The 21,132-nt window shown below is 53.1% G+C and overlaps 1 protein-coding gene across 2 annotated transcripts; it reads right to left on the bottom strand.

The window, feature by feature from the left end:
• Positions 1–4,256: 4,256 nt before the first annotated feature.
• SERPINH1 (serpin family H member 1) lies at positions 4,257–14,492 on the bottom strand. Of its 2 annotated transcripts, XM_005216248.5 has the most exons (6): positions 14,415–14,492; positions 12,867–12,910; positions 9,840–10,495; positions 8,262–8,360; positions 7,907–8,139; positions 4,257–5,255 (listed from the first exon to the last, which is right to left on the bottom strand). In XM_005216248.5, exons 3-6 carry the CDS (start codon positions 10,459–10,461, stop codon positions 4,953–4,955), a joined length of 1,257 nt encoding a protein of 418 aa, XP_005216305.1. In that variant the 5' UTR covers positions 10,462–10,495; positions 12,867–12,910; positions 14,415–14,492; the 3' UTR covers positions 4,257–4,952. The 2 variants fall into 2 exon arrangements, with proteins under 2 accessions (XP_005216305.1, NP_001039528.1); NM_001046063.2 differs by lacking the exon at positions 12,867–12,910.
• Between the last annotated feature and the right edge of the window lie 6,640 nt (positions 14,493–21,132).

The raw sequence follows: 21,132 nt of genomic DNA, 5'->3' as shown, positions 1-21,132 counted from the left end.
AAAAAGAATAAACCATTCACTGACCTCGGGGCCTCCCCATCAGCCCCTCCTTCCAGCCTCTCTGAGTAGTTCAGCCCAGAGCCTGGCAGCCAGGCCTTCCTCCATCTCACCACTCCCCTGCCCCGCACTCCCCAGGCCTCTCACTGTGTCCCAAGCTCCCACGGCCCTTCTGGTGGCCACATCTCTGTTCATGCCGGGCCTCTTTTCCAGAATGCCTCTTCCTCCCTTTCCTACCCACCTCTAGCACCTCTTCTTCTGGGGAGGCTCCACTGACCACTTCAGCTCAGCCTGATCCCAGGCTATACGGCATAATAGAAATAATCAGGCTTCAGGGGACTTCCTTGGTGGTCCAGGTGTAAAGAATCTGCCTTCCAAAGTGGGGGACAGGGGTTTGATCCCTGGTTGGGGAACTAAGATCCCACATGCCGCAGGGCAACTAAGCCTGTATGCTACAACTAGAGAGAAGCTCTTGAGCTGCACCTAAAGATCTTGCCTGCCCAACTAAGACCCAATGTAGCCAAATAAATAAATATTTTTAATTAAAAAAAAAAAAAGAATCAGGCTTTAAAGTGGTAGAGATCTGAGTTCAAATCCCATCTCTGCAGTATGGTCTTGAGTTACTTACCGTCTCTTCTTAATAAATAGTTAGTATTTCTCAGCCCCATATTGCCAAAGTACCATGGGTTATTGGGCAAATTCATTCTCATTTCATTATCACCACGACTCTGTGAGGTATGTACTGTTATCATTCCCATCTTATTAGTGAGGAAATTGAAACTCACAAAAGTTAAGCAACTGGTCCAAGGTCACACAGCTAGGAGTGGCAGAGCTGGGTTTCCAGTCTGGTCTGCCAGGCTCCAATGTCTCTGCCACTAAGCACCAAAGGACCCACTGAATCACTTCCTTTGAATGAGCATTTATTAGGCACCTCCTATGTGCCAGGAGTGTGCTGGGTCTGGAGATATGGCAGGGCACAGGCAGACAAGGGCCCTCTTTCAAAGAGGTTTTAGCTGGAATCTGTTTCCTCCTTCATAAGATGCAGGATAATGAGCCCCAGGTACGTAAACTGGAGTAAAGATTATATAGGATCCCATTGGTTACTGACTCCCTCCTATAAACCACAGGACCTCATGTATATTGACCACCTCTCTCCTCCACAGCCAGCAGACCTGCACTCCCATATTTGCCAGGATCTGTCACTGACCTGCTAGGTGGCCTTGGGCAGGTCATCTAAGCCCCAGTTTTCTCATCTATAACTTGGGGTTACCAAGTTAGTAGTAACAGCCACCCTGAGGGAGGCTCTAAGAATTAAATGAGATTATACACACCATTGCTGGGCACACAGCTGGTGCTCAGTAGAAAGTTAATCCCCATCTCCTCACACTTGCACTCACACCCAGGACCCACACAGTGAAGCAGGGTCATCATTTCTCTGAGACTTAATAAGCATCGTGGTGGAAATAGCAGAGAGGTCCCTTCAGTGGCCTCAAGGTGGCAAGAAAGCTCCACACGGGACTGTGATGGGCCATCAGGGGCACTGACAAGGCTGGTTCAACCCAGCCCAACCCTGACCTATCTACCCACCTCCGCCACCTGCCCTGCCATCCCTCACTGTGAAGAGGGAGCACAGGCCTCTCACCACCCTCCCACCTGTGCCCAGACGGAGGCAGGTGGCCTCAGGGCCCCCTTGGTGTCATCTGGGCAGCCCCACACTCAGCCCTGGCTTCCTTCACTGTCCCATGCCCACCTGCTGGGGGCGCTGTTGCAGGCTGAGCTTTGGGTCCAGGAGTCCTGAGTTCTAGCCCAGTCTCCCCATCTCTGAGCTATACCTGTGGGATTACGAAGACTTCCCACCTAATTGGGCTATTATGCAGATTAAGTGGGATAACGTATGGAGACTGTGAGGTTATACACCTTTATTATTAAAATATGCCCAGTTCCTCTCCAACCCTTCCCATGTGGCATGGAGGAAGAACTCTTCATTGACTAGGAACATTTCCCAGCTCAACCCCACTGGCTGGGGAACCTCGGATGGATCACTTAATCTCTCTCGGCCTTGGTTATCTCATCTATAAAATGGGAATAATCCCTACCTAGCCAAGGTGTCAGGAGGCTGGGATAAAATATATATATTGTGACTGACATGGTGTTTGGCACATAGTAGAAGCAAAATACAGAGGTAGGATCAGCTGGTATTATTAAAATCATTATTCTGATCAAGAAATGCCTACTTACCCTTCAAGGCCTACTTATCCCATGTCACTTCCTCCTGGGATCTCCCTTCATCTCCCCATGGCAGTCATGGCTTCTTCCTCTGGATTCCCAAAGCCCTGGTGCCCTTCTAACACAGATCTTTCCCTTACTAACACATGTGTCGAGTGTCTTATGTGTGTGTGTGAGACGCTGAATTTGGGTGCAGGACGTAAAGAAGATTAACAAGACATGGTCCGTATTCTCATGGAGCTTCCATTCTAGTAGTGGGGACAGACCGTGAATGTGTCAATAGGTAGAAAATTTAGGAGCACTGAGCCAGTAAAACAAGAAAACAAAGTAAGTAACATAGACTTTAGTTTCTTGGGCTCCAAAATCACTGCAGATGGTGACTGCAGCCATGAAATTAAAAGATGTTTGCTCTCGGGAGAAAAGCTATGACAAATCTAGACAGCATATTAAAAAGCAGAGACATTACTTTACCGATAAAAGGTCCATCTAGTCGAAGCTATGGTTTTTCCAGTGGTCATGTATGGATGTGAGACTTGGACCCTAAAGTAGCCTGAGCGACGAAGAATTGATGCTTTTGAACTGTGGTGCTGGAGAAGACTCTTGAGAGCCCCTTGGACTGCAAGATCAAACCAGTCAATCCTAAAGGAAATTAATCCTGAATATTCATCGGAGGGACTGATGCTGAGGCAGAAGTTTCAAATACTTTGGCCACCTGATGCAAAGAACTGATTCATTTGAAAAGACCCTGATGCTGGCAAAGATTGAGGGCAGAAGGCGACAACAGAGGACGAGATAGTTGGATGGCATCACCGACTCAATGGATGAGTCTGAGCAAGCTCCAGGAGATGGTGAAGGACAGAGAAGCCTGGCGTGCCACAATCCATGGGGTCGCAAAGCGTTGGACACAACTGAGTGATTGAACAATAACTGACTAACAATTGAAGCTGCTTATATAGTGAGGTTACAGAATGCTTTGTGGAGTAGACATTTAGGCTGATTTCTGGATGACCAAAAAAAAGGAGTCTTGCAAAGATCTAGAAAAATCATTTTCCAGAAAGAACTAGTGCAAAGGCCCTGATGCAGGAGAATAAGCACGGCATGTCTGGAACACCGTGAGTACTGAGCGTGCTTGTCACTGTCTCTACATCTCCACTTCTAGATGAGACCTTTTGAGGGCAGAGATCTAATTTACTGAGTCCATAACATAGAACAGCCCTGGAGCTCTGAGCAGCCGTGGCATTATGGTAATAATAAGAATGAATCGGCTGGCCCTTCTGCAGCCCATTCACTTCTTGGAGGACTCCACCTAGGTTGCCCAGTCAGGCAGGGACTCCCTTTTGAGACCAACACCACCCAGGGCAGAGTTGTTGGCAAAAGCAAATGGGAGAGGTGCCCAGAGCAAGGTAGTAAGCTGCCCAGAGTCACACAGCCAGCAAGCAGCAGAGATGGGCCATGAACCCAGTTTCCTCTGCTCCTCTGCCTCGCTGGCCACTGATCTTCTGTCCTGTGCATCCCACTTGTCCTCTTCCTCCCTGAGCTGTGATGTCAGGAGCCCCAAGGCTCAGAAGAGGTAACCAATGTGTGTGTATCAGGACTCTCCTCGGCTCCTGCTCCAAATCCAAGTACAGAGCAAGGACCCTACAAGCTCCTTCTTCACCAAGTCCTGCCCAGTCAGGGAGCCTGAGCTTGTGGCCCTCTGGCCCTGGATGTGGATGAGGTCAGATTGAAAGGAAAGACTCGGGGCTGAAGACTGGGATCCTGAAGCCAGCAGGACAGCAAAGCCCTGGGCTCCAGGCCCAGTGCTGTCATTCTGGCCCTGCAGCCTCCACCTCTCCAGGGCAGTCAGAGCCACAATTCCCGGAGTCAGCACACAGTGGGCCTGCCACACAGTATTATCTCCAGTTATCTGCCAGGATTTGGAGGCCTGACAAGGACTGTTAGTAGCCAACAGGGCTTAACAGAAGGAGCCCTTGTCCCCAGGGAAGAATGACATGGTAACCTCTGATCCAGTCACCTTCCATGATCCAACAAAATTTCACTGGAAAAGTTTTATTGAAAAAAAAAAAAAATTGTACAAATAAGTTCTTGGTTTGACAGCAACAAAGGCTCATTTCCCCACTTTCCTCCCCATTTTTGAAAATCTATAAAAGGAAAAAACAATGTTCATCCCCATGATGCCTGACCGGAGTCTGCCCAAACCCACCCCCCTCCATGAGCTATTTCTCAACCCCCTCTCTGGGGTCAGACTCACTGTGGGAGTACCTGTCCCAGGGGCTGCAGCACCTAGTTTTATAGATGAGGGAAGTTAGGAGAAGATTGGGAGGGGGCTGAGGTGGTGGTCATGTCAGGAAGAGGGCCCCCATTCCATGAGGGCTTGGCTGAATCCCCAGCTCAATTCCATCTCACAGATGAGAAAGCACTGGGCTATAAATATGAACACTGATTGAGGCAGGCTGGATCCCAGGACTGAGAGCGGGGCTCGACGACTACCGCCCAGCTCCCATGGGACACGGGGTCTCTGGGCTCAGCATCATGACACCTGGGGGACCGTGTCCAAGCAGAGTGAATCCAGGCCGGGAAGGGCTGCTCAGACACATAGGAAGCCCCCTGTTTTCCCACCCCCACCCCAGACTATCCAAGGTTGGCACCTCAGCTCCCCCACCCCCATAGCACCCATGTGTCTCAGGAGCCTCCCACTGCCCCCCGCCATCCACACCCACCCTGGGGCCCTACAACTCGTCTCGCATCTTGTCGCCCTTGGGCCGGACTAGGCGCCCGATGAACAGCAGAGAGCCGCTCTGGGTGTCTCGAACCAGGAAGATGAAGGGGTGGTCAGCGTAGAAGAGCTTGGGGCTGCGCAGCTCCTCACGCCCGTAGATGTCCTGGTCGAAGGGGTTGCCATCCGTGTCCCACTCGAAGGCAGTGGCGTGGAACACGCTGGCCAGGTATAGGTCCTTCTTGCCCGACATGCGAGACAGGTCTGCCTTGTTCTTGTCGATGGCCTCGGTCAGACCCAGCCCAGCCAAGTGTTTCTGTAGAACCAGGTGGATGATGGTGAGGCCATGGTAGGCAAAGTTCCTAGACCCTTACCCGCCACCCACACCACCCACTGTCTCTCCTCTTCTCTGAGCAGAAGTTACCACTCCCTGGCCACCTTCTGTGTGCCAGACATGGTATGGAAACGGCAAACCACTTTCCTAATTCATGACAGCCCTGCAACAGCTTCCAATCACCACTTCACAGATGAGGAAACCAAGACTCAGGGGGAAAAGGCAGAATATACGCCCGGACCCGCCGAGCAATCCTGACCTGTGGTATGAGTGGTAGACAGCCAGCATCGGCCTCCCCTGGGGGCTTATATGAAACGCATGTTTCCTGATCCAGCCCAGAGCCTCTGAATCACCGTGTCTGCGGGTGGACCAGGAACCCTTCTTAACCAACTCTCCAGGTAATTCTTGACACACTCACGTTCGAGAAAAGACTGACCTAAGAAAGCTCTGACCACATCACTCGGGGGTTTAAAACTTTTCCAGGGTGATATGAAGGCTGGGATTTGCTTCAAGATAATCTGATGGGTGTGATAGTTGATGTTGAGTGATGGATACATGAGGGTTCCTTAATCTATTTTTAATATATGTTAATGTATTTCCATAGTATTTCAAAAGTTAAAACACATATACTCTCTCTCTCTCTCTCTCCAAGGCTCTGCACAGCCCCTGGAAGCCAAGGACAAGCTCTCTCCTAGGAACTGTGCTTTCATCACAGTTTCACCCCCTAGCATGTACCACTCTGCTCTCCATTCAACAGCTTCCCTGAAACTGCCTCCTCAAGAGCATCTTTGTGTCTACCCTGTCTCTGTAAGGTCCTTTAGACACCACGTCTTCTGGGGAGCCTTCCCAGCCCCACAAGACTGGAGCCACGCACCCCTGGCCTCGCTCTATCAGTGTGTGGTCCTGTCGTCTCCCCCACTGGCTCAGTGCTCCCTAAAGGCAGGGCCCATGTTCGGGGCTCACCCTGCTCTCAGTGCAGAAGAGGCGGTGGTAAAGAACTGTCGGCTGAGTGAACAGCAGCCCTCAGGGCCCAAGGTTCTGGAGGACAGTGCACTTCCCCAGCATGGCCAAACCAGCCTGATACTTAGGGGCCTGAGAGTCCGGTTGTCCCGAGACAGGAATTCGAGGCCCAGCTATTCCAGTCCCCATGACTTTGCACAAATTACCCACTTGGAATTTTCCACCTCAATCTACTGTAGGGTAGTAGATAGTGTGTCCACCCAGGGTGCCAGGAAAACACGGGAGAAAGAAGAGGAGTCAGGTGATAGCAACTGCAGAACAGGCTGGGGGAGTGTCAGGACAAGCCCAGGAGGGAGACGGGTGTGGCTTCTCTCTGGAAACCTCATGCTATCTACCATACAGACCACACAAGTTCTACTAGTCTCCAGCTTGGAGTCTAAGCCCCATCTCATCTCAAGCTTTCTCCTCCACACTCCCTCAGCAGCAAGTCTGAATCAATTCTGCAGGCAAGGGATCACCTACAGAACCATTTCTGGAACCTAAGGGAGGAATGAGATGAAAGTTTTCCCTTTTGAACAGAAAAAAAAAAAAACTCTCCTGATTGACAAAAAGGCCACCCTGAGTCTTCACCTGAGAACTGTAGCCCCAGCACTTACTAGCCAGGGTAACCTGAGCAAGTCACTGCTTCTCCCTGAGCTGCTGCCCACCACCCAGGGTGGTCATGAGGGGGAAATGATGCTTAGCAGGTTGGTTGAGTTTCCAGCCAAGTGACTCAGAGCTGAAAGCTATTATTAGTCTTACTAGTGCACGGGGAACAATCCTCCAGCTTGAATAGTGGAGGCATACCCTAGAGACATTGCGGGTTTGGTTCCAGACCACCACAATAAATACTGCAATAAAGTGAGTCACACAATTGTTTTGCTTTCCCAATGTATATAAATGTTATGTTTGCACTATACTGTAGTCTATTAAGTCTGCAACAGCATTATCTCTTAAAACAATTATGTACCTTAATTAAAAATATTTTATTGCTAAAAATGCTAACCATCATCTGAGTCTTTAGGGAGCTATAATCTTTTGCTGGTGGAGGGTTTGGTAATTGCGAGAATTACCAAAATGGGACCCAGAGACATGAAGTGAGCAAACACTGTTGGAAAAGTAGAGCCAGACTTGCTTGATGTAGAGTTGCCATACATCTTCAAAAATTTGTAAAAAAAAAGAAAATTGCAATAAAGAAAAGCACGATAAAATGAGGTGTGCCTACACCTTGTTTTGAGAGGCAGCGCAGCGTAAGATTAAGGACACGGCTTGGTGCTAAATGTCTGAGTTAGTGACTGTATGACTCTGGATAAGTTATTTAACTTTTCTGAGCCTCATTTTCCTCATCTGTAAGATAAGGCTGATCGTCCTACCTAATACGGTGTTGAGGATTAAGAATTTAACACATGCAGAGTGCTTAGGAAGTGTGCCTGGCACACAGCAGGTGCTCAATTATACTTAAGTATTGATGTTGTCACCATCTTCCCAAAGGCAGGGACCATGCCCCCCTCCCTCAGCACAGCCCATTACTGCCTGGACACCCAGAGGGCTCAGGACAGACCCGTTGAGCTGGTGACAGACCATCCCCCACCAACTCTAAGCCCTGCAGGCCCCTGAGCTGGGCCTCCCCTCACCTGTAAGTCGTGGGTCACCTCCACAACTCCCTTGGGCAGGGAGATGGCCACAGCCTTCTTCTGCATCTTGCCCATCCAGACCTTCAGCTGCTCTTTGGTCAGCAGCTTTTCCAGGCGCTCAAGGGGCTCCACGTGGTGGGGCATGATGATGATGAGGCTGGACAGCTTGTGCGCCAGCGGCATCTCCACCATCTGCAGCTTCTCCTTCTCGTCATCATAGTAGTTGTAGAGACCTAGGAGAAAAGCCGAAAGGGTACTGGACATGCTGTGGGATGAGGGCGGGCCAGGCCCTAAGCACCCTCGGGCCCCCACATCGCCCACCCACCCGCCCCACCCTACTCTGCAAGGCACCTACCTGTCCGGTGCATCATGGTGACACCCACGGTATAGGAACGGGTCACCATGAAGCCTCGGTTGTCCACCATCTTGTGGTGGAATCTCTCGTCCCAGTGCGCTGTAGCAGGAAGTAGAACACAAGATGAGAAACAGATGCGCTGCTCCCCTTACCCTGTTAAGACATTCTCCCAACTCAATATCCAGGATGATTTACCCCTGCCACAGGCCTTCACTCCAGTCTTTGGGGCTCGGCTGCAGCCCACCTCCTCGCTGTGCACCCAGTCCCCTAGAGTACATGCTCTTGCTTTAGGAATGGGGACATGCTGCCTGAAGACACGGCTCTCTACACATAGTCAGGGCCTGGCAGTTTCCACATGACAGGAAATACCTCCAAAAGGAGGACCCTCAGTCCAGCCACTGCCATGTCTGCCTCTGCCCTGACCCCTGCCAGGCATTTGGGCAACATGTGCTGAGCTGGACTCCCCACACCCCCTGCCAGCTGAGGTCTGTGCCCCAAGATTGCTTTTAATTCTTGTCTGCAAGCCCTGTCCCTGTGACCAAAAAACATGACCCCAAAAACCTTGCATATGTGACAGTGGCCTGAGTCCTGACCAGTGTCACATCCAGACCTGTGTTCAAATTCAGTCTCAGTCACCAACTGGCTGCAAGACCTTTCACCGCTCCTATCTTGGTCCCCTCATTTGTCAAACAGGGGCACCTCATCCTCACAGCAGCCTGTAAGAGTAACAGCGCTATCCATATAGGTACTCAGAAGTCCACATTAAGCCTGAATCAAGTCTTCAATTCAAGATGCACTTGGACATGAGTCTGGGTTCTCTCCTCCTAGCTGAGCCTGTTTTATCACCTATGAAATGGAGGTAACACCTCCTACCCTCAAAGTTGCTTTGAGCATTAGGCATGATCACAGGCGTGGAGCCAGCTCATTACTGAGGCAGAAATGATTACTGAATTTAATTCCAAGACAATCAACAGCACTCTGATGTGCTGAAACACATCCTGTGGAGTCCTTCAGCTGGGCTTGTATCTGTGTCCCATTCCTTTAGACACAACACTGTGCTGTGCTGTGCTTAGTCGCTCAGTCGTGTCCAACTCTGCGACCCCATGGACTGTAGCCTGCCAGGCTCCTGTGTCCACCAGGATTCTCCAGACAGGAATACTGGAGTGGGTTGTCATGCCCTCCTCCAGGGGATCTTCCTGACCCAGGGATCGAAGCCAGGTCTCTCGCATTGTTCCTTACTATCTGAACCACCAGAAAAGCCCAAGAATACTGGAATGGGTAGCCTATCCCTTCTGCAGGGGATCTTCCTGACTTAGTAATCCAAGCGAAGTCTTCTGCATTGCAGGCAAATTCTTTACCAGCTGGGCTACCAGGGAAGCCCCAGATACAACACTACACCTCGCTAAACCTAGTTTGTCATATATTAAGAGTTCAATAACTGCCTCCCTCCATGTCCACGAGTTGTTGTTAATGAAGACTGGTGCTTGGCACGGAAATACTGATTGATCAGACTTGCCGGGGGCGGGGCCTCGGGGAGAGGAGACCCCGTCCCACCCTGCCCCGCCCCACTGGACTCACGCTTGAAGAACATGGCATTGACCAGCAGCGCGCCATCGGTGCGCTCCACGTCCTTGGTGACTTCGGGCAGCTTGCCGTCTGTGGTCTGCGCCGCCCACTCGTTGATGGACTGCAGGGCGCTCCGCTTGTCGCGGAAGTTGATCTTGGAGTGCTCACAGTTGTAGTGCTGCTTGCTGCTGCGCACGAAGTCCTCTGCGAAGCTCACGGAGCTGGGCCCGTACAGGCGGCTGCCCAGCTTCCAGGTGACGTTGCGCGCCGTGCTGTTGCTGAGCGAGCGCAGCAGCTCGCCCAGGCCCGCGTGCACCTCGTCGTCGCGCAGCTGCTCGGCGCTCAGCACCGCCTTGGCCTGCGATGCCGTGGCCGCCTTGCCGCCCAGCGACACGAGCCCCAGGGACGAGGCCACCACCACGGGTGACAGCAGGATGTTCTCCACCGCCTGGTCCTTGGCCATGGCCTGGTATAGGCTGAAGGCCAGGCCGGCGCTGCGCTCAGCCAGCGTGGCCGCCTTGGGGCTCAGCTTCTCAGCGGTGCCCGGAGCTGCTGCAGCCGCAGGTTTCTTCACCTCAGCGGCCAGGGCCCTGGCCAGGAGGCAGATGGTGCTGATGAGCAGGAGGGCACGCATGGCTGGGAGGTGGGTTGTGAGCACCGAGGAGGGCCTATGAGGGTGGCAGAGAGAGGGCACTCCTGAAGCCCCAGTTCTTCCCCTGCACCCATCCCCACCCTTCTGGCTGCTGCCGAGTCCCCTGGAGATGGGAGCGGGAGGGTCCAGAGCTCTGGGGAGCCCAGACCTAACTCCAGGTTGCCCAAACTGGGGTCTCCATCTGCCGGATCTCTCAGAGGCCTTCGACTCCTCATCTAAAGCAAGCAAATAGCCACCTCAGCCCTATTTATTTCTTACACTGAATTTAACATTTACACTCATGTGTCTGTTACCTATTGTTTCCATCACAGACCTAGAGGTCTGTGTCCTCCAAGGAGGGCAAGACACACAGCCCGTCCGGCTCCCCTTTATAGTCCCCTGTGCCCAGCACGCAACAGGCCTCAGCTATTCCTGAATGAACAGAAACTAGGGCCACTTGGCCAAACGAAGGCTCTTCAGTTTGCTGAAGGTTAGCTCAGATCTCTTACAACCCTGGGACCCTTTTCCAGTAGGCGGGGGAAAGTAGTAGACGAGCTGAGGCTCTGCATGAAACTCAGGGCCCTGGACAGAGGATGTCATGTGGGCAGAGGTGCAGTGTTCCTCCCCTACGCCTTCCCTTCTGTGCTGGGATGTTAATGAGTCACCAGTAGGTTCACTGATTAAATGAGAGAACCCAGATACTCTACTCTGCTGCCCCAAAGGGTGACCTTGAGTCTGAAAATGTGCATGTGTGCGTGTGTGTCCACCCCTCACTAAGTCTCGGGCTCCCATTTTCCAAGTTGTAAGGGTCATGGTCTCCATGCCCAGGCCTCTGTCTTGGCAGGACATGCCTGCCCACCGCCCCTCGAGTAGATGGGAAATCCCCAGGACAAAAGCAGGAGGGGGATGGGAGGTGGGGTAGGTTTCCTGAGAGGAAGGATATTAAGGGCCAGGGCACGTCACAGCTCAGAACACTGACACCCCCTCCTGTTCACCAGAGGCTGGTGGCCAGATGTGTGTTCAGTCTCCCAGGAAGCAGAGGCTACTCAGATTCCATTCTGCCCTCCCGTTCCCATCTGGCAGTGATCGCCACACATGCCCATCTACACTGTGGCTTCAAGACTGCCATCCTCAAACCACAGCTATCCCAAAGTCCCCTACGACAAGCCCCTCTCCCCTCTCTGGGGCCTCCCATCAGGACAGTCTCCACGTGGACTTATTTCCACACTCGCCCCGCTTTGAGGTCATTTCCGCCTGTCCTTCAGGCAGCACAAAGGAAGACGAGATGACGGCAAAGACAAGGGCTGGAAGGAACCGTGGTAGAAGCTGGGATCCCACTGCGCTGGCAGATCCCCACTCATGGTCCTCAAGGTGGCAAACTCAGAATCCTGGTGAACGACCCTCAGTATCTGGGACAGAGGGAAGGCCACCAAGACCCACAGGTGCCTGGGAGAAGCTACCAAAGAAAACTGTAGCCTAAAGTAGGGATTGCAGAGGTAAGACAGTTTTACCCTAAAGAATATCTCTGGGCCCAGGTCACCTTCCTCCCACCAGGCCTGGAGCCTCAAAGGCAGAGGGCCTATATAATTATTGTACAAACAAGGACACTTGGACACTTAAGACAGTAAAATGGAAATACTACCAATTATTATGCCAAGACAACAGGCATACGATCATCCTATTCAAAGGCCGCCTTTAGTCCAAACAGCGGATGCCAGAGCTTGGACCTCTGCAGAGGTCACCAGCATCCCCCAGAGAAATAATCTAGGAGCCCAGTTCACAGTCCTGCCACGTGGCAGGCACTATCTTGACAGCCCCCACCCTCAGCCAACCAGAACCTCAAAGGGCTGGGAGGGGCTTTTCAAGAAAGCTCCAAATGACTAGTTTGGGATTCCTCAGGCAGCCACATAGCTGCGCTCCTGTTCCTACTGCCGGCTCCGGGTGACGTGGCAGGCTGGAAACTGAATTATCTCCACCCGCCTGCAGAGGGGGGCTTCCAGCCTGGGAAGCCGGAGGCCTGGGTTCAGGTCCCAGGGGGTGGGGTGCCATGGAGACTTTCTGGCCCTAGCTTCGAGCCTGCAACATCAGACTCTGCAGGGAGATGTGCGGCAAGGGTGAAGGGCTGTTAACCCAGTGGCAGGAACGGAGGAAGGCAAGTCACTGCAAGCAAGCCAGCCTCCCACAGCCCAGCCCCTGTTGCCACAGAGAAATCGCAGCCCTGAGGCCAAGGTTAGATGATTTATGGTCCCACAAAGAAAAATACACAATCACAGAACCAAGGCCTGTGCCCACAGATAGCCGGAAGGAGACCGGATTCCAGGTTTTTTAAGTAGAGGGAAGGGAAGCAGATTGCGGGAGGGATGGGAGCACCAGAAAGGGTCTCACACACTTGAGGAGGTCTAAAGTACCTTGAAACTGCCTCAGGGGGAGGTCAAGGCCTGCCTTTTTCATTCTGAAAGAAAGCAGAAGAGTGAGGAGGATGGGGTAGGGCAGAGCTGGGTGGTGGTGAGGACAGGCCTGGAAGGCCCAACCCCGCTAAGGGACCCCCATTTATTCTGCCCCTGGCAGAAGGCAGGCACAACCAGCTCCAGATCTGGAGGACCTCGGAGGTCATCCACTTCACTGCACAGTGGGAGAAACTGAGGCCAGAGAGGGGCAGGGAGCCACCTCCGTCCGTCAGGGATCAGTAGGGGTCGGGCTTCCTAGCACAGGGCTCCCACCTCCCAGAAGCTCCCACAGAGCCCCTCCAGAGGGCTGGATTCAGTGTCCAGTTACAGCCAGTTTTAAAAAAAACATTTCTGCTGGGAATCCCAGTGCCCAGAGACAAAAGGAGGGGACCAGGAGGCCTCAGGAAGGGGGGATGGGCAGATGAACTGTCTGAGGGCAGAAGGGTGTGGTCCCAGCCAGAGACTTCCAGAGAACCAAAGCCCCCAGATTTTCCCGAGGCCTCCATCCGGGCCCTGCAGACCAGGGGGACCAGCCGGAAACCCTGGAAGAGGCGGAGCCAGGCTTTCTGGCCATGCTGGAAGCCGGTTTCATTCTTCTCCCTCCACTCAAGTCACCTCAGGAATGTCCCTAAGCTGGGGGCAGGGAACCCCGGCCTTTGAAGTGACCTTAACGCTGCAGTGACTCCAGGAACCAGGTGGCGGCGGACAGAATTAGAGCGGGTGACCAAAAGCCTTCTAGGGAGCCCCCTCCATCCCTGTCCGTCCTCCCTTCTCTGGGGGGATGCAGTCCTGGTCACCTCTTCAGCCTCTTTTTGGAGGGAGGTGGGGGAGACTGGTGCTAGCCAAGTCCCTCTTTTAGTTGCCATCACCTAGGCATACAGCCTGCTGATCAGAAATGGAGCCGCGGTGGGTGACTCCTCCCAAACCGTGGGGACCCCAAAAGCCAAGACAGCCCCCAGGAAAAGTCCAGGTTATTTCACCTCCTCTCCCCACTACCCTTCCTCAGGAGGCTCAGATACCCCCCATCAAGCCTGTGAGGAGACTGGTCCACTGTCCTTTGGGCCTCAACCCACAACTGGAGGCACAGGGACATGCAAAGCCAGCCTGGCCTCCCTGTTATTGCTGGAAGGAACTGCAGACCCGGATCCTCCCTCCCTGATCCTGCAGAGAGAGGAGCCTCAGCATCGTGGCCCCTAACTGGCCTGTTCCCTCCTGGCCACCACCACTCCTGCCCCACACTTCTGGGGAACCCTGCACTTTCTCCGGGCCCTGTGAGTGTCCCGACTGCCCATCCCGGCTCCATCTCTGCGGTCGCCCTCAGGCTCTCTCCGCCGTTACCATCTAGTCTCCATCTCCAACCCTCCAGCTGCCCCCAAAAGTGCCAGGGACTCCAGTCTGCGGGCTCAGTCTGTGGCTCTTGTTGGCCCCTAAACCCTCGCCCGGGCCGCTCTCCCCTCTCATTCCCTTGAGCCCCCGTAGAAAACTCCCCCGGCCGCCCCCGCCCCTCACCTGGCCGGGCTGGGCTGGCGCTGGGACCGCAGTCACAGTGTCACACTGGAGCCGCGAACGGATTCCACTCTCCGCCGCGCCCCCGCGCTCCAGATCTATATATGGCGTTCCCCCACCCCACCTCCCGCCCGTCCCGAGAAACTTCTGGAAAGTTGGAAAAGCTTCCGGAGGGCGCCCCTGCCTCGCCAAAAAAAGCCAGAGACCTCCCCCAAACCGCCCCGGCTTCCGCCCCCTCCTTCTGCAGGCAGTCACCCGGCCCCTGGGTCCTACTGCCCTGCATATCGTACGCGATCGCAGCGCCCGGAAACTCCGGGCTGGGCGCCCCGGAGGCCCGCACCACTTCGGAGCGAGCGGGCATCTTTTGACTCTTCTTGAGTTCGGACCGCTTAGATGAAGGGGACACGGGGCTCCCTAGTGGGAGTTCGGATCGCTTAGACACAGGGCTTCAGGGTCCTACTCCCTGGAGAGGAGCCGCCACACCCCAAGGTTCTTTGCACAAGCCGGCTTATCCCTGATCTCACACCTTCCAGCTCCCCTATACCGACAGCGGATCTGCCTTGATGTGGATCCATTCCCCCATTCTCAAACTGAAATTGGGCCCCCCTACAAGCCCCCTCCTCTCCTTTCTCTCAGGGGAGGTGGTCAGAGGTTGGGAGGCGGCACCCTTCTCCATCTGCAGTTTATCCTGAACACCTTGGAGCTCAACCTCAGTGACCACCTTGACAGGAAGAGTGGCAGCCAGTTCCTGCACCTGACCTTCCCCCAGGAAGGTCTTGGAAACACCTGGGGAACACCAGGTGGGCTGGCTGGGCCTGAAGGGGTGCACAGGGAGAATACTCTGGCTGACCTTTAAGTAATATGCTGTGTGACCCTAAGGAAGTTACTTTCCTTTCTGGGCCGCAGTTCCTTTGTGAAATGTCATTCCTTGCCTCCTTTCCTTGTCTGTCTCTGTCTCTCTCTCCTTGGTCGTCCCTACGCCCTCCCTATCTGAGTCCCATCCCACAGGTCTCACTATCAGCTCCTCTCCCCCACCCTCCCACAACTGATAGCCTCTGGAGCTCTGAGCTAAGCTGGGGTATTCGTTTCTGTTCCAGGTGCAGAAGACATAGCCAAGAACAGGACAAAGTCCCTGCTCTTGGGATGAATATTCTTAGGAGGGTCCGTGCGTGCGTGCTAAGTCACTTCACTGTGTCCCACTCTATGCGACCCCATGGTCTGTAGCCTGCCAGGCTCCTCTGTCCATGGGGATTCTCCAGGAAAGAATACTGGAGAATGCCCTCCTCCAGGGGATCTTCCCAACCCAGGGATCGAACCCACATCTCTTATGCCTCCTACTTTGGCAGGCAGGTTCTTTATCACTAGCACCACCTGGGAAGCCCTCTTAGGAGGGTATGCATATCCTAGTAGGGAACTTGAGAAGGCAGATTATTTAGGACATCCCCACTCCAAATCTTTAACAAGGAAATCATAGATAACCCCATGGGCCCAGTATGGAGAGGCAGGGACAGAGTAAAGAGACAATTCACTCACTCACTTATTCAGTCAGTCAACAAACTGTGCTGAGTATCCTTATTCCAGGCGCATCTCTGGATCTTGGGGAGTAAACTTGGGCCCGCACCCAGCAGATGAATCATTCAGGTCCCTCACAGCAGAGGCGAGGGGAGGGCCTGTTCTGGCCACCCCAGCCAGGTGGTGGTGGTTACTAATTTCTCAGTCTGACTTAGGCTACTGGTGTTCACGGTCTGATTACAAGGACTGTGGGAAATCTTAGATCCCAAGAGCTTTAATCTCTTCAAATCAAAGTCAAAGAACCAGAGATTACTAGAATCAAGGTGGTCATCACAGAATATGATATTCCTGTGGAATCTTTGAATTCATCTAAGGAATCTTAGAATGTTAAATCTCACAGTCAGGGACTTCCCTGGTGGTCCAGTGGTTAAGAACCCTCCTTGTGATGCAGGGAACAAGGGTTCGATCCCTGTCCAGGGAACTGAGATCCAACATGTCTCGCCTCAACTATTGAGCCCACCCTCCACAACTAGAGTCCTTGTGCCACAATGAAAGATTGTGCATAATGCAGTGAAGGTCCCACATGCTGCAACTAAGACCCAATGCAGCCAAATAAATAAAATTTTTTAAAGACTCACAGTCAAAGAATCTTAGAATAAAAATATTGAGGACTCTGGACTGCGAGGCATCTTAGAGGTCATGAGTTCCTGTCTGCAGCCACAGGCAGAAGTCCTCTCTGAACCCCAAAAGGCAAGAATCCCAAAAAGGCAAGCACCCAGGCTCCTCCAAGAACAGGGAGCTCACCTCCCTCGTAGGCAGCCAGTATCCTTTTCTTTGGACAGGTCTGATCATTGACAAACTCTCTTAGCCTCAGGGTAGAGTCCATGTCTTTGACCTGGCTGTCCTGGTTTTCATGTTCTTTCTCCTGCCTCGTCTGTGTATTGCTTTTAAGGAGAAGTCCTTGCTATTCGAGGAAACAGGAAACCACCTGGGTCCCAGGCCCGTCCACCCTCTACCCCACCCCCCATCCCACCCGCGGTTTGGACCTCAGGTGGTAACTGACCAGTCAGCTAGTGAAGTGAAAGTCATAAAGCCAACTCTTTGCAACCCCATGGACTATACAGTCCATGGAATTCTCCAGGCCAGAATACTGGAGTGGGTAGCCTTTCCCTTCTCCAGGGGATCTTCCCAACCCAAGAGTCAAACCCAAGTCCACCACGTTGCAGGCGGATAGCTCAGACGGTAAAGCGTCTGCCTACAAAGCAGGAGACCGGGGTTCGATCCCTGGGTCGGGAAGATCCTCTGGAGAAGGAAATGGCAATCCACTCCAGTACTCTTGCCTGGAAAATCCCATGGATGGAGGAGCGTGGTAGGCTACAGTCCATGGGGTTGCAAAGAGTCGGACACGACTGAGCGACTTCACTTGGTCTTTACCAGCTGAGCCATAAGGGAAGCCTGGCCAGTCAGCTAAGGGTCCATCAAAGCTAATAGAAAGGAGATGTTTGCCTTGATTTCCAGCAGGTCCAGATGTCCACATCCCACAGAGATTACCTTTGCTCTACACCTTTCCTCGAAACTCTTAGCTCTCGAAGGCCTCACCAGAACTCTGGGAGGAAGCTAAGTACTACAACTCTCAGGGACCACACCTAGGGGGAAGGGTAAACTGAAGCGCATGCTGTTAGATAAGCCCCTTAGAAGGTCAGAGTAGAAAGGACCAGTGCCCTCCATATACAGATAGGGAAGCTGAGGCTTGGGGGAGGGCACCGGAGACCCTCTCCCACTCTTACTAGACTCTACCTTAGCTCAGACTTTGTCAGAAGCTTCTTCTATGGCATTCTGCTGCATTATCTCTGTGTCATCACCCTATAATGTCCCTGAATGTCGCTGGCGATTTTGGATGGGCAGAGATTTCTTCTCCCTCTGAGTCCCCAGTACCCAGCACAGAGTATGCCCAGAAAAGGCACACGATGAACCATGGCCAGTGAGTGAGTGCTGGGAAGTGTCTGCCTGAGTAGCTGGACTCCAGTCACAGCCTCCCTGCAACCTCCCCGAAGAAAGAAAGGCAACGGCTCCTTTAAATTTCCAACATCAGCAAAAAAGTTTCAAGAGCCTTTGCCACAGTATTCTTAGCTCTGAGCCCAGCCCTGGCCTTGCTGACTGCAGCCCTTCCCCCACACTCCCAGGCTGCACTTTCTGGGAAGAGCACTCAATGGAAGGAGGAAAGAATCTGAAATGCAGAGAAACTCTTGAGCATTTCAGGTGTGTGTTCCTCCTGTGTCCCTGCTCCCAGCAGGAGCCCACCTACCCCACTCCACCCTCGACAGGGGCTCAGCTGGAAATCCTAGGTACCAAGCAGCATGGTCAGGAGGAAGTAGAAAACCATAGAATGCAACTTCATCCACATTGTACAGAGAGGAAGAAGAAAACTGGGCCCCAGAGAGGGCCAGCAATTTGCCCAAGGTCACACAGCAATTCAGAGGTGGGTCTAGACCAGAACCCAAGCCCTGGGCCTCAGCCCTCCTTCTCCCACATCATCTCTAGCTGGGCCTTCCAGGTAGGCAGGCCCAGTTCCACCAGGTATTACAGAAGCAGCTGTCTTTAGCCCCGGTGGCTAGATTCAGGCAGTCCTCACCCTATAGAATTCTAAGACAGAAACTAACATGTTAAGTGCCCAGTTTGTTCATATTATCATATTTAATACTCCCAGGTTAAGTTGAATGGCTCCATTTTAAATACAAAGAAACTGAGGCTAAGTTCAAGCCCTTATAGCAAATTGCAGTTAGAACTGGGATTTGAGTTGTTTGTCCATGGTAGATGAGGAGTGGGGGCAGGGAAAGGATAAGGAGGTGACATTCACGGGGCACTTTGAATGCTGTGGCCAGGCACCCTAAACAGCATCTCACTTTTAATTATAGGGCGTTAATTGGAAGGAAGTGTCATCCTTTTCTTCTTTTTACAGGGGACCAGACAGTGGCCAAGAAAGGCTGGGATGACCAGCCCCTGGGGGGCCCTCTCCCTGGGAAACCAGGGCTGCCACCGGCAGTTCTCTGAGATGCTGTCCAGAAGCCAAGAATGTGCTCGCAGTCCCAAGCATGAGTCAGGGAAATGCAATTTCTGCAAGCTCTGGTGCTCTCTCGTGGAGTGTGGGGCCTTCTGACCCAAAGGGCTGTCCTGTGAGCTGCCACGTTGGAGGGTGGGAGGCCCGTGAGGGGTGGGCCGATACATGATTCCTCCATCCTCCTCCCAGAGCAAGCCCCACCCCAACCCTCCTACAGTCCTCCTGGTGCCTGACGCCCGACAGGACGCCCAGGAAACGTGCACACTGGCACATGACACTTCAGACACACGTGTGTCCACCTGCCCGCTGCGGCCCCTTCACGCAATCCACATGTACACACGTCTGCCTAAGTCTTTAGCAACATAATGCCCTCACATGTGGCACACATGCCTGATAGGTACCTGTACACCGGCTCAGGCTCAAGGGGAGGAGGGGAGGACATAGAGCAGAGCTGGGATCCTTCACCCCTTATTAACTGTGGAGCCTTGGGGAAGTCACTTTCCCTCCCTGGGCTTCAGTTCTCAGTTGTAAAATGAGAGTGTGACTTCTCCTTGGCACCCCACCTCCTGCCAGTTGACATTCCCTCCTGCCTTCACCCCAAAACCTGAAGACATTTCTTGAGCGTCTACCATGTGTGGGGTGTCCAAAACCCGACAAGGCAGGGATACAGTTCCCACTGGGAAATGGAATGAGCCAGGTGCAGAACACAGGGACAGGTCCCCTGATGCCAGCCCAGGGCTTTGTCCATTGCACCTGCTCAAACCTTTCTGTGGCTCCTAGTGGCCCCCTTGGACAAGCCCCTGATGCTGGGAATGATTGAGAGCAGGAGAAGGGGGTTGAGGATGAGATGGTTAGATGACATCATCAGCTCAATGGACATAAGTTTGAACAAACTCGGGGAGATAGTGAAGGACAGGGAAGCCTGGTGTGCGGTAGTCCATGGGGTCGCAAAAAGTCAGACACGACTCAGTGACTGAACAAGTGGCCCCAGGAGAAAGTTCAAGCCCCTTTGTGGCCCTTTGTGGCAAGCCAGTTTGCAAGTACAGCTACTTGGAGCTCCTGGTGAGAGACTCTGCCTTCTTAGGGCCAGAGCAAGGGAGGATGCTGTTAAGAAAGCTCAGCTTTGGGACTGGGAGCTCTCTTCCTTCTGCCAGTCTCCCTCTCCCAGGCCACCTCTGGCAACCTATGGAAATAGCTCCAGCTGCCTGGCTGGAGAACTGGTAGCATGGTCAGATGGCTATTACATGCCTTCTTGCCCTTTCCCTTCCCCTGTTTTCTCTCTACCCACCCACTTACCCAGCGCCCAGATCTTCTTTTCTCCCCCAGGTAACACTGACAACTGTAACAATAGCGATGCCCAGATCAGCTGTAGGGCTGCCCTCTCTGTCTTAGGGTCTCTGACACTCAGAAGAGGGCCCCTGAGCTCTGACCACCCCACTCCCAGCCCTAGTCTGCTTCAGTCCAGTATAGCCATCCTGGCATTATGGAATATGAGAAGCCCTGGCTTGGGGGTCAGGAGATCTGGGATCCTGGCCCAGCTCTGCTGTGTTTTAGCTGTGTGCCTGTGGTCTAGCCCCCACCTCTGACAAATAAGAATGATGAACTGGAGGATGATGAGAAGCACAAATGAAACAGGTTGGAGAGCACTTTGAGAACTGCACGACGTTAGGATCTCTGCTCACCTCTTCATCACCTGGTCAAACCCTTCCTAACTTTGGTCTTCCCTGGTGGTCCAGTGGCCAAGACTCCATGCTCCCAGTGCAGGGGGCCTGGGTTCAATCCCTGGTCAAGAAGCTAGATCCCACATGCTGCAACTAGGACCCAGAGCAGGCAAATAATTAAAAAATAAATAAAATTTAAAAATCCTTCCTAACCTTAAGAAGCCACTTGGGACCATTCCGGCTCTGTCCATCCTGTCATTTCCACTCACACCTGGCCTTGCACAGGCACAAGAGGGTAGCCAAGGGCTGGAATGCGGCCTCTCAGGGGAGACAGAGGCCGAGGTGGCAGCCCAGCAAAGGAGGAAGAGCCCAGCCCGGAAGTCAGGAAGCCTGGGTGCCGCCTCTCAGCCAGTGACCTTGGAAAGACACCGCACCTCTCTGTGCCTTTGTTTCCTCACCTGTAACGTGAAGAAATGAGCAGGATCTGGAA

This window comes from Bos taurus, chromosome 15 (genome assembly GCF_002263795.3).
Source record: "Bos taurus isolate L1 Dominette 01449 registration number 42190680 breed Hereford chromosome 15, ARS-UCD2.0, whole genome shotgun sequence".
Taxonomy (NCBI): Eukaryota; Metazoa; Chordata; class Mammalia; order Artiodactyla; family Bovidae; genus Bos; species Bos taurus.
This window is presented reverse-complemented; position numbering and strand designations above follow the sequence as displayed.